Source organism: Corvus moneduloides, chromosome 13, assembly GCF_009650955.1.
Source record: "Corvus moneduloides isolate bCorMon1 chromosome 13, bCorMon1.pri, whole genome shotgun sequence".
Classification (NCBI taxonomy): Eukaryota; Metazoa; Chordata; class Aves; order Passeriformes; family Corvidae; genus Corvus; species Corvus moneduloides.
Window position 1 is genome coordinate 19283317 of NC_045488.1, and position 11757 is coordinate 19295073.

The following is an 11757-nucleotide window of genomic DNA, read 5'->3' on the forward strand; positions in this document are numbered from 1 at the left end:
ACAGACAGTAAAAATGGTATAAAAAGGACTCACCTCGAGCATCAGGTGTGCTCTTGGCAGAGCGCCAAGGCACCCGGCTGTTACCTCTTTGCTTTATTTTATGTGTCTCTTATTGTCTTTCTATTAAACCCTTTAAATTCTCACAGGAGAGCGAACCTCGTTTTTCACAGAGGGGAGCCAGCGGCAGGCAGCGGGACGTGCAGCACCAGCACACGGGCAAACCCCGCCGCCGCTGCTCCTCAGGCGTGACCTCGCCCCTGCCATCCTCATGCAAGGCCTGAAGTGCTCAGGCAGGGATTTCGGCAGGGTTTTCACGGAAAAGGTGTGCCCGAGCCTTGTTTTCAGTGAGTCACAACGGCAATAAAAGGATGTGGAGTCTGTCTGCAGGGTGAAGGAGGAGGGATACAAAGCCAAGAAATCAGCACAGTTTGGGATGTCACCACCCATTCCCCAGCCCACCCCACTGCTGCGGGCACGCCAGTGAAACAGGGCTCTGCACAAAGCTGAAAATCTGATTTTGAGGGATTTTTTGCTGAGTTTTCCCCCCCCCCCCCCCCCCCCCCCCAGTCTCCTTCTCTGCCTCCTACAAGCCTCGTATCTCCCCGCCATCAGCTGGGGTCACGGGCACAGAACAAAGCAAAAGCAAGGAGCCAGTCTGACCTGGCATCTGTGATTTGTGACAGGAAAATAGAGAAAAGCCACCCAAATTCGCTGTTTTCCAGCATGACTGGCTTGTCCAGCCACCCTGGAGCGAGTTTTTGTGCTTTTTGCCCACAATTCCACTGCTAAGTGCCTCTGAGGGGAGGATCCCTCAGGCGGGCTCCGCCATGCTGCCCTCCGTGTCCCTGAGGGGATGGATCCCTCAGGCAGGCTCTGCCATGGTGCCTCTGAGGGGAGGATCCCTCAGGCAGGCACTGCCATGGTGCCTCTGAGGGGAGGATCCCTCAGGCGGGCTCTGCCATGGTGCCTCTGAGGGGAGGATCCCTCAGGCGGGCTCTGCCATGGTGCCTCTGAGGGGAGGATCCCTCAGGCGGGCTCTGCCATGGTGCCTCTGAGGGGAGGATCCCTCAGGCGGGCTCTGCCATGGTGCCTCTGAGGGGAGGATCCCTCAGGCGGGCTCTGCCATGGTGCCTCTGAGGGGAGGATCCCTCAGGCGGGCTCTGCCATGGTGCCTCTGAGGGGAGGATCCCTCAGGCAGGCACTGCCATGGTGCCTCTGAGAGGAGGATCCCTCAGACGGGCTCTGCCATGGTGCTTGCGGGGATTGATGCCTCAGGAAGGCTCTGCCATGGCCCCCTCAGTGCCCCTGAGGGGATGGATTCCTCAGGTGGGCTCCGTCATGGTGTCCCTGAGTAGGGGCTCCACCATGCTGCCCTGAGGGGAAGGTTCCCTCACAAGGGGCTCTGCCACCATGTCCTCAGTGCCCCTATGGGAAGAGATTACTCACAGCTCCACCATGGTGTCCCTGAGAGGACGGCTCCCCGATGAGGGGTTGCACCATCGTCACCCTCAGTGCTCCTGACGGGACAGATTCCTCAGGCAGGCTCTGCCACGCTGCCTCTGAGGGGGCATATCCCCGACAAGGAGCTCCACCATCACACCCTCAACGCCCCTGATGGGAAGCTGTCTCAGGTGGGCTCCGCCATCGCGCCCTCAGCGCCTCTGAAGGGACGGTTCCTTCAAGACGGCTCCGCCATGGGGGCCCTGACGGTACCGATGCCTCAGGCAGCCTCCGCCATGGCGCCCCTGAGGGCACGGCAGAAAGGGCAGGGGGGCAGCTCCCCGCCGCCTGGGCGCCCCTGTCCCGCCACCAGCTCGGCAGCTCCGCAAGGAGGGGAAGCCGCGGGCTGGAAGCCGCAGCAGGGCTGAGGAGAACGGCCCGAAGGGAGACAACATGGCGGCGGGGGGCGGGCGAGGCGAGCGCTGACACCGCCCCCCCTTCCTTTCCCTTCCCGTCCCCTCCCGGCCCCTCCCCTCCCCGGCGGCGTCGCCCCCCGCCCCCGGCAGCTCTCGCGAGAGTGGGCGCTGCGCTGCGGTAGGAGGTCGGCGGAGAAGGACGGACGGAGCCGCCGCTCCCGCCGCCGCCGCCGCCTCACCCTCCTCACCTTCCTCCTCCTCCGCTTCCTCCTCCTCCTGCCCCTGCCTCAGGAGGATGCCGCGCTCCGGGCCGCTCCCCGCCGCCTTCTCGCTGCTGCTGGCGACGGCCGCGCTGCTGCCGGGACCCGCCGCGGCGCAGAACGGTGAGGGAGGGCGGCGGCGGGGGGAGCGGGAGGGGGGGCGCGTTGCTGTGGCGGAGGGTGCGCTGTGGGCAACCCCGCGGGTGGGGGGGCGACCCCGGGTTTGGGGGGAATCCCTCGTGAATTTGGGCCCCACAGGGGAAGGGGGAAGGGGGGGAAGGAGGAGGAGGAAGGGGGGGGACACGACAGGCTCGGCCTCCCCCGGCTCCTCCTGAGGCGCCTCGTGCCGCCGGTAAAATGGAACATCTCCTCATCTCCTCCCGCCTACTGAACCTGCATCTGCCGGGCCGCCTTAAATCATTTATAATGCAATAAACCCCGTAGTTCCTTAGCAACTGGAGAGGTCCTTCTGATAGGAGCGTAAAAGAAGGAATTTAAAAAAAAAAAAAAAAGGGGGAAAAAAAAAAAAGGAGAAAAGAAACAACCAACCCACCACACCCCAAGCCTTCTCCGTTCCTTGTAGGATAGCGTGAGCTAAATCCAGCGCGGCTGCCTCCTCCCCGGCGAGTTCGCAGCCAAGTGCATGACAATTAGTGGCAGAGCGGAGCGGGGCCAAGCGGCTGCTCCAGCCGAGCCTCCTGCTCCAAGGAAACCCTGCAGCAGCGCCGAGCAGAATGCGTGTCTGATCCGCCGGGCCGGGCTGGGCTGTGCGCTCCCGCGGCGCTCCGGACGGGGAGATGCTCCTTGTGCAGCATCACGGGCAGGGCTGCTCGGGCCGGGAGTGCTGGGAAGGGCCGGGAGCTCGGGCTCTCAGGAGGCTCTGCTCTGGATCCGCTGGGAAATCTGCCTAGGAGGAAGGGGTGCCTTGCTAGGGCACCAGTTCCGCGCTAGTTCCATCCTTTCGTCCTCCTTTCCCTCGCCTTCCTTTCTGCTCTGCAGATAATATTCAGGCCGAGAGTTTTCCTGCTGTCGAGGTGAATTTTGCCTTGCAGCATGAAGTCCTTGGCTCTTTGCTCCGGGGAAATCCTGAAATCACAGGGTTGTGGAACCCCAGATTGGTTTGGGTTGGAAGGGACCTTACAGCCCATCCCATTTCCCCCTCCCTGCCATGGGCAGGGACTCCTTCCACTAGGCCAGCATTGAGGCTTTTGGCGTGTTTGACAGCGATAGGCAAGATCTAGATGGGAAAAATACTGTCCCAAAGATCCCAGAGGAGAATTATTCCCGGAGCACGTGCAGATTTTGCCCTGTGGAACCGGCGGTGAGCCTTGTGTCTGACTCTGTTAACCAGAGTTTGCCATCCACACCGTGAATGAAAACTGGAGGCTCTCTGCAGCCTGAGGCGCTTTTCTCTGGAGTCTGGGACAGCCCTGCTGGAGCTGTGTGGGAGTTAGGGGCTCCCGGGAAGGGGCTGGATGGGCTGAGTTGTGGATTAAATGTGGTTCTGTGCTCCCTCCCTGTGGCACTGCCGAGTTCCCAGAGGGGAGCAGCTCCCCGAGAAGGAGTTCAATGGAAATGGGTCGCGTGTGGGTGCGGGAGGAGCAGGGAAGGTGTCAAATGCCAGCAGCTGGGACGACAATCCCGAATGGCTGGGGGGCAGTGCAAACATTTGGCGTTTGTTAAGAGGCTGGAGGGCAGCGATGAAGTGTCGGGGCAGAGCTGGGAAGGGGCTTTATCGTGACTTCCGTGCTGGCCTTGAAGCTGACCGAGCTGCTCTTGGCGTGGGGGGAGATTGCAGCCCCCTGGTGTGTCCTGGAAGCTCATTCATTTCTCTTTTTAATGAAGCGGTGAGGGGGACTCTGAGTGCCTGTAGTGCTGTGGGAGCTCAGGCAGGTGAGTGAAAATCTGCTTGGGAAGGAGTGGAGCACCCCAAGCCGAGTGTGAGGTTGAGATCCTTCTGAGGGTTAAAAATCCTAAGGTTTGTTGGTGCTCTGGAGAGTTTACCCCAATTTTAATGTAAAGGTTGTAGGCCCTGCTGCAGAGGAGCCGGGCTTTTTTCAGCAAATAATGGCCCATGGGAAGCTTCCTGAAAGAGAACAATTCCTCTTTGGCACGGGGAGCAGGTCCAGCCATTTCCTGCGTTGTGGGTATTCCTTCAGATCTCCTCTGAAAGCAACCTCTCACCCACGGGTGTGTGCTTTGAAGGGGCAGGGAGGGATCCCAAAGTGCAGAGGCAGGAATTTCTTATCTTTTATTGATATGGAATCATCAGAGTCACGAAAGGTGATAGTCCAAGTGCTGCCGAGGTCAGGGTGATACAGGAATGGCCATGTACCCGTCACCTGGAGCAGAGAATTCCCGCTGGAATGCCGGCTGTTTGTGGGAAGCAGCTTTCTCCCCACCTCTGGCAGGAGATCCCTGCTGAATTCCCAGTAATTTTTCCAGACTTGGTGCAGTTCAGAATGCCTGGAGTCAGTCTCACCTATGGATTTAAGCTTGCTAAAACCAGGAGGAGGTGTTTGGCGCTCGGGTGGCTTGTTTTGAAAGCTCTTGCATCAACACTTTAAGATCCCAGGGAAATGTGTCAGGAATCGAACTTTTCCTGGATGTTCTGCTGGGAAAATGACACTTTCTGCTCATGGCTCGTATCCAGAGCAGAGTTCAGGTGGAACTGGGGGAGAGATGGGGAAGCTGGAAGAAGCCAGTCTGTCAGCAAAATCTGTGTTTAACCTGCACTTCCTAAGCGTAGCTGTTGGAAAATCGCTTTAATGCTTCAAAGCTCCTCGTGGAGAGGAGGAAAACGTGACTTTTCCACTTGCTGTTTCACCTTTGAAGTATCTTCATTTTGAAACGAGCAGCTGGAAAACCAAAGGCTTCGGCGTGGTGGTAATTCCACCACGGAGTGGTTGGGATTTAGGGATTTTTTTGTTGTGTAAAATGGGTGCTTGGGCTGCCCCCCCGCGAAATCTGCAGTGGTTTTTCAGCACACCGACACGGGGGTTGGACTGGGGAGTAAGCTGGCAAGCTCTGCCCCGAAGTGCTGAGAGTTCTTGGCCGTTCTTGAGGACTTGAAATTGCTCAGGTTGTTCTGAGATGGGCACGAGGGAAAATAAAACCAAATTAAGTCAGGTGGCGCTTGTTTAGTTCATCCTCTGCGTGGATGAAGAAGGAACTAGCTGGTTGAAACGAGAATACGGGTTTTCTGTTGGCAGCAACCAGTATAAAAGTGACCACAAAATGAGGAAGATTAGCCAAATTAATCCTGAATTCTGAAAACGGATTTCTTCTTGAAGGAGCCAGTAAAAAACTTCGCTTGTGTCCCTTGTTTGTGACCGCTGAGCCTCGTCCGTTCCGCAGCGCCCGAGTTCTGCTGCGCCTTTTAATGGTCCCCAGATAAATGTGAGGAACGGCTTCCCAGAGCATTTTTGGAGCCTGAGTGTGGGCTGAGCAGCGAGGAGAACGTTCAAAGTTCTCTCCCTCCTCCTCCTCCTCCTCCTCCAGCTCCCACGTTGGAAGCCGCGATGCCGGCAGCACGAGTGACGTGTTTACCCTGGGAAATTCTGCCAGCAGGTAAAGAGGCAACAACCGCTACTTGGAAAGCTCTCCTGGAATTCCATCGGAACCTTTCCAGCCACGGCTGCTTCAATCAGTGCAGTTTAGGTGGGGAGAGGAGGCTGTTGTCCTTGGGAGGTGGTGTTTTCCTGGCTGTGCCTGTGGAGCTTCTCCAGGCACGTTTTCCGCAGTGTGAGGGGTGAACCCGGCCACGCTTCCAGCTGGGCCCAGCTCAAGATTGAGCCGAGCTGAAGGGTTGTTCCCAGTGTCCTGCAGGTGGCATTCCCACCTGCATCCCAGTTTCCTTCCAGCAGAGCCCTGTCCAGTGGGGTCCTGCAGTGGTCAGGTGGTTGCTGCTGTGTGCATCCCTCTGCCGCCCAAACCAAGGACTTCTTGGAGGTTCTGCTGCCGGACCTCTGCTGTCGTCCCAAGTCCTGTTTTGTCTTCTCAGCCCAGCCCAAGTTGGCTTTATCAGCCTCAGAGACCCATCATCAGTTTTATTTCATGGTTTCCATCTACTTGGTCATTACCACAGCTCCTAAAATTCCCACACGTGCTACGCCTGCCTCCGTTCCTGAGATTTTGGGGTGTTTTTCTTTAGGGTGGTGTTACAGCTTTACTAAAACCGGGAGAATTCCTGTGTCCGTGCTCCTCTGAAGTTTGGTTTTGATGAACTTTAGAGTGGGAGGTCACATTGTCATGGCCAGCAAAGCACAGGCAGCCCCCACAGCTTGGGTCTTCCTTACTCCAAGCCCTTTTCCATTTTTAAAAGCTTCCCAGCAGAATTCTTCTTTCTGGAGCCTGGAATTGGGCTGGCTGGTCTGGGGGTTCCACAGGCCGGTGTCTGATCCTTTGGATGTCTGAGGATGGGCTTTGTGTGTTCAGTCAAACTCCTCCAAACGGGAGTATTTGGGTATAAATCCAGGGACTTTGCTTTTTCCCCAGTTAATTCCAGAATATGAATCCTGACTTCTGTAAAGCTGGAGGAGAGAGCTTACCTGGTAAAACATGACTCGGGAATTACCAAAGCTCTCTATCAAATCCAACATCCAATCATTCAAATCATGATTATTATCTGTGACTTTGGCTTTAAAAAGCAAAAAAAAAAAAGGGTGATCTTTGCTCTAATTCCTGTAGTTCGGCATTCCGTGTTTTAAAATCCACAGCAACGACTGGATGGGACCAAGGGGTAGCTCCTCACTTTTTGGGAGTGCTCAGAGGGCTCTTGGGGCTCTTGGGCTGGTTTGGGAACCTAAAAATGAAGAGTTTTGTAGCTGGTGTCTTGATAGAGCAGGAAAACAAGAGGAAGGGGAATATCAGGGACTAGGAAAAAATGCGCTCGGCCGGAAAAAGCGACCGCGTGGAATTCCAGCAGCTTGGGAAAAGTGACCAAGGACACCTTGGAAATGAGGAGAAGATGGGTTGAAGTGCCTAGAGAAGAGCCCGAGAAGGCTTTTGGCAGTGCAGAGAGCTCCCAGCAGACGAGAGGCAGACCGAGGCAGCCTGGAATAATTCCGTGAGGGCGGACAGCAGGAGCTTGCGAAAAACAGATGCTCGGAGCATTTTTAAACCTGAGCGTGCACCAGCTTGGCTGAGCGCTCCGGGGTTATTTTTTTCCCGTGGTTTGTTGGAAAAGCTTTGTGGTGGTGAAGCAGAGCCTGCCTCAGGTTCAGGCTGCAGATGGGGAAGCGTTTGAATTGCTGGCGTTTCAGAGCGCTTGCAGCGAGTGAAATGATGCTGGAGCGGTTTGAAAGCCGCTCTGAGTCAGGGTTCAGCTGCTCTGGGTGGTAGCCTGGCGAAATCCGTGCCAGCCATGGGATGGTGGGAAGCTCCTGTCTTGCCAAAGGATTAGGAAATCCCTAAAATGCAGTTTTGCAGCTTGGTTTGGGGCTGGTCCTCTCTGTGTCTTCAAGCAGCGGCAAATCCCCATTCGTTCTCCTGCGGTGGATCATTCCTGACGGAGGTTTCCCGATGGAGTTCACCCAAAGCAGCCTTTTCCAGGGAGTTTGATGGTTGCAAGCAGCCAATTCATGGATTTCATAGGATCCCAGAACAGTTTGGGTTGGGAGGGACCTTAAAACTCATCCACGGGCAGGGACACCTCCCACTGTTCCAATGTCCAGCCTGGCCTTGGGCACTGCCAGGGATCCAGGGGCAGCCACGGCTGTGCTGGGAATTCCATCCCAGCACCTCCCCACCCTCACAGGGGAGAATTCCTTCCCAAGATTTACCCTAAACCCACCCTTTTGCACTCTGTAGCCATTCCCTGTGTCCTGTCCCTCCACGCCTTGTCCCCAGTCCCTCTCCAGCTCTCCTGGAGCCCCTTTAGGCCCTGCCAGGGGCTCTGAGCTCTCCCTGGATCCTTCTCTTCTCCAGGTGAGCACCCCCAGCTCTCCCAGCCCGGCTCCACCCTTGGAGCATCCAAGCAAGCCAGGAATAAACGGCAGGGAGAAAATAAGTAAATAGAAATAGATACAAATAGATATAAATAGATATAAATAAAGCTAAATCCAGCCTGCTGGATTTAGCAGAGTAAGAAATGTTCCTGTGCTTCGGAGCCAAAGATTTGGAGTTTGGGCTGATCAGGCAGCTTGGTTTGCACTGCTGGGACCTTCAGGATTCCAGGGAATGAACAGGAAGCTCGCTGTCAGAGAGCTCATGTGGGTTTTGGATGGCCCCAGGCACCCTGCAGCTCCCTCAGAAACCGGGAGCTTTGGGAAACACTTCCCTGGGAAGTGTTTCCCAAATCCCAGAGCAGCCCAACAGCTCGGGGTTGTGACTCAGAGCCCACCTGCACCTGGACTTTGGGAGTCTCCTGGATGGGTTCTTCCTTGTTTTTATGGAATTGGGGAAGCTGGGCCTTGCCTGCTCTGCTGCAAGGGAAGAAATCCGGGTCTGTTCTTTAGCTGAGGGTGATCCGTCCCCTCAGAAACAGGGGCGTTGATTTAAGGTCAAGTAAAGGTAAAAACACCTTTCCAAAGGTGAAATCCCAGGCTTGGTACAGGAATTCCACGTGCAGGGTTGGCTCAGAGCTCTGGAGCTGTGCCGGTGCAGTTGCTCTGAAGCTGCACTGAGAGGGAAATTCAGTGAGAAAAAGCCACTCTTTGGGCTTCATTTTGCTGTAAGAAACGGGATATTTGGTGCATTTAGCCCCTCTAGCCTGGAATCGGGATTGTTTTAAGTTACAATGCTGTGGGACCACAGTCCCCTCTGGGTTCCTCCTTCCAGTGTCTCCTGTGACCTTTGTGGTTTTGGGAATATTTCAGTTTTATCCCATTTCTGGCAGTTCTGGTGTTGGGAGCGATGCTGGAGCAGCTGTGTGTAACCACTGGGTGCTGTGAGAGCTTTGCTTGCTGTCAGGCACGAGGGCAATTCAATATTTTAATTTCTTTTAACGGGATATTTGTGATTAGATCTTTTTTTTTCCCCCTGCTGGAACTTCAGCTCTTTGCTTCCAGAAACAGAACAGAGAGCCAGGACAATTCCCGATTCTCCCCAGTTTTGGGGGTGCTGAACCTGAGGGAAGGCTCAGATATTGTGCTGCTGGGTTCCTTTCGGCCTTACATGGTTGCATTTTTATCTGACAGGGTTTTCAGCACTTTGCTGCTCAGCAGCAGCTTCTGTTCTCACTTCGGGGTCTCAGGCTCCCAAAGCTCCTATTTTTAGCAGCACCAGCATTGGTTTGGTGACCCCAATCTTGAGCCATATGGAGTGAAGGAAAAAAACAAACCCCAAACCCTAAATAAAGATAAATGTGGGGTGGGGTTTGGTTTGCAGGCAGGGAATTACAGGGAGAATGGAGCCCAGACCACAGGAGGACGGGCAGTGCCCTGGCACTCTCCTGCTCCGGGACAACACGCAGTTCTCATTCCCAAAGGATTTTCCAAGCCACGACCCCGTGGTCGTCCTCCTGCGAAGCGAGACGGAGCTGTTGCCTCTCAGAGGAGGAGAACTGCTGAAGAAAGATTGTTGGGTGCTTTGTGGGAACCTGGATTTGCTTGGATGGCAGCAGACAGAGCACCTTAGGTTCAGGAAAAGCCTCAGCAGCAAATTCCTGAGGGCTGGGAGAGAATCCCTGTTGGGATTCTCCTGCCTCGACCACGGCTGTCGCAGCTGGATCTGTTTATCAGAGGGATCCATTCTCCCGCTGCTTTTGCTGGGCTCTAGGAAGGTATTTTTTAAAAAACCCAATCTTTTAAAGCTGCTGTGAAGTTGCTGCCCAGTTGAACGTGGCCTCTTGTGGAGGGGACAGGGGACTCCTGGGTGCTGTCACCCTGCCAAGGGACGGCTTTGGAGCTCTGGGTGTAAAGTACAACAAAACACGGGGTGTAAAATACAAGTAGAACCTTTGAACTCGGGTCAGGGGCACACGGCTCGAATCAGATTTTGTTTAGGTGGCCACTCGTGTCCCTCCCGAGCGCCACAGAATCCCTGCAGTGTAATTAAACACAATTAGCGTTGGCAGCGTGGCGGTGATGCTCCTTGTTTTAATTTACACCGAGCAAAGGAGGCTTCTCTCCGTGCTTTATTTCCTCTCCCTTTGCTGCTCCAAGAGTCCAAATCTGCTTGGCCTTTAATTGGATTTCACTTCTGCTGCGAAAGCGCTGGGAGCAGCTCTGGGTGAAGCTACGGGGCTCCCCCTCGCCTGGAAAACTCCCCCAAGCTCAGCAATGACCCCAGACGGGCGTTTTTGGGGTGGTTTCACCCTTTGGCACAGAAATTGCGCGAGGCGTGAGTGCAGCACGAGGGGCTGCGAGCGCCCAGCCCGCGGCGGTGATTCCTGCAGGGATTAGGATGCGCTAATCCGGTGCCAGAATCGAATGGCAGCTCAGAAACGCGGTGTGGGATGCTGCGGGGAGGAGCTGCCCCACACGGGTTATTTCTGGCCCCATAATCCCTGCGGTGTCAGTAGGCCACGCGGCTCGAACGCTGCCCGGGCAGGGAGGAGCTGGGCTCTGCTGGAGCCCTGATTCCAGCGGCACTGCCCTCGTGCCAGCTCCCAGGGGCGGGAGAAGCGGGAGCAGCCGAAGCCCGCTAAAAACGCGGTGTGGAGCACGGAGCTCGGCGTGTGAAGCAGAGCAGATCCGCTCCACAAAGCGTGGTGTCCCTGCTGCCTTTGAATGCGTTGCCTTCCCGCTTTTTCCTCTTCCCTGTGGCTGGAATTCCGGCCTTCTCCTGCTGCTTGGATGCGCTGGGGCTGAGTCCCTCTGGATGCAGCGCTGAGCGGGCGGGAATTCCTTCTCTCCAGCTGTGGAGAGCCTAAACTCGGCCTCACTGAAGCATCCCTCACCCCACCTCCCGCAGCAGGGCTGGGATTTTACACAGCAGGCAGCTCAAACTCTGCTTTGGGCCGGGAAATGCTGCTTTGGGCTGGGAAACTCTGCTTTGGGCTGGGAAACTCTGCTTTGGGCTGGGAAACTCTGCTTTGGGCTGGGAAACTCTGCTTTGGGCTGGGAAACTCTGCTTTGGGCTGGGAAACTCTGCTTTGGGCTGGGAAACTCTGCTTTGGGCTGGGAAACTCTGCTTTGGGCTGGGAAACTCTGCTTTGGGCTGGGAAACGCTGCTTTGGGCCGGGAGGTGCTGCTTTGGGCCGAGAAATGCCGCTTTGGGCCGGGAAGCGCCGCTTTGGGCCGGGAGGTGCTGCTTTGGGCCGGGAAGCGCCGCTTTGGGCCGGGAAGCGCCGCTTTGGGCCGGGAAGCGCCGCTTTGGGCCGGGAAGCGCCGCTTTGGGCCGGGAAGCGCCGCTTTGGGCCGGGAAGCGCCGCTTTGGGCTGGGAAATGCGCCTCAAGCGCGTTATCCCCTGTGCTAAAGCCACTCCTTGTGCACGCACCGAGGAATTATTTCTGTGGCAGAGCAGCTTCTCCCCAGCCTCCGTTACGTAACCCCACAATTCAGCAAAGGGCATTTCTGTCGAGAGGTCGCTGGATGAAAGTGTCCTTTCGCTGCCTCGTTGTGCAGAAGGAATAAAAGGGGGGGGAAAAGAGGCAGCTTTGCCGTTGGGGAGCTGCTGTGCCGGAGAGAAATGCGGCCGCTCTCCCGGCAAACGCCCATTCCTTGGATCAGGAAAGGTCAGAGGAGAGCTGGGGAGC

At 56.2% G+C, this 11757-nt stretch overlaps 1 protein-coding gene across 4 annotated transcripts in view; it reads left to right on the plus strand.

Annotated features, from left to right (window-relative positions):
* The first annotated feature begins 2004 nt into the window (after positions 1-2004).
* Positions 2005-11757, plus strand: part of NPTN (neuroplastin) — a 42891-nt gene continuing 33138 nt past the window's right edge. For 2 of the 4 annotated variants that reach the window (XM_032123301.1, XM_032123304.1), the window contains exon 1: positions 2005-2239. In XM_032123301.1, the coding sequence (XP_031979192.1) occupies positions 2152-2239 (88 nt within the window). In that variant the 5' untranslated portion in view covers positions 2005-2151. The remainder of the gene's footprint in view (positions 2240-11757) is intronic. The other 2 variants (XM_032123300.1, XM_032123303.1) reach the window with 1 other exon arrangement.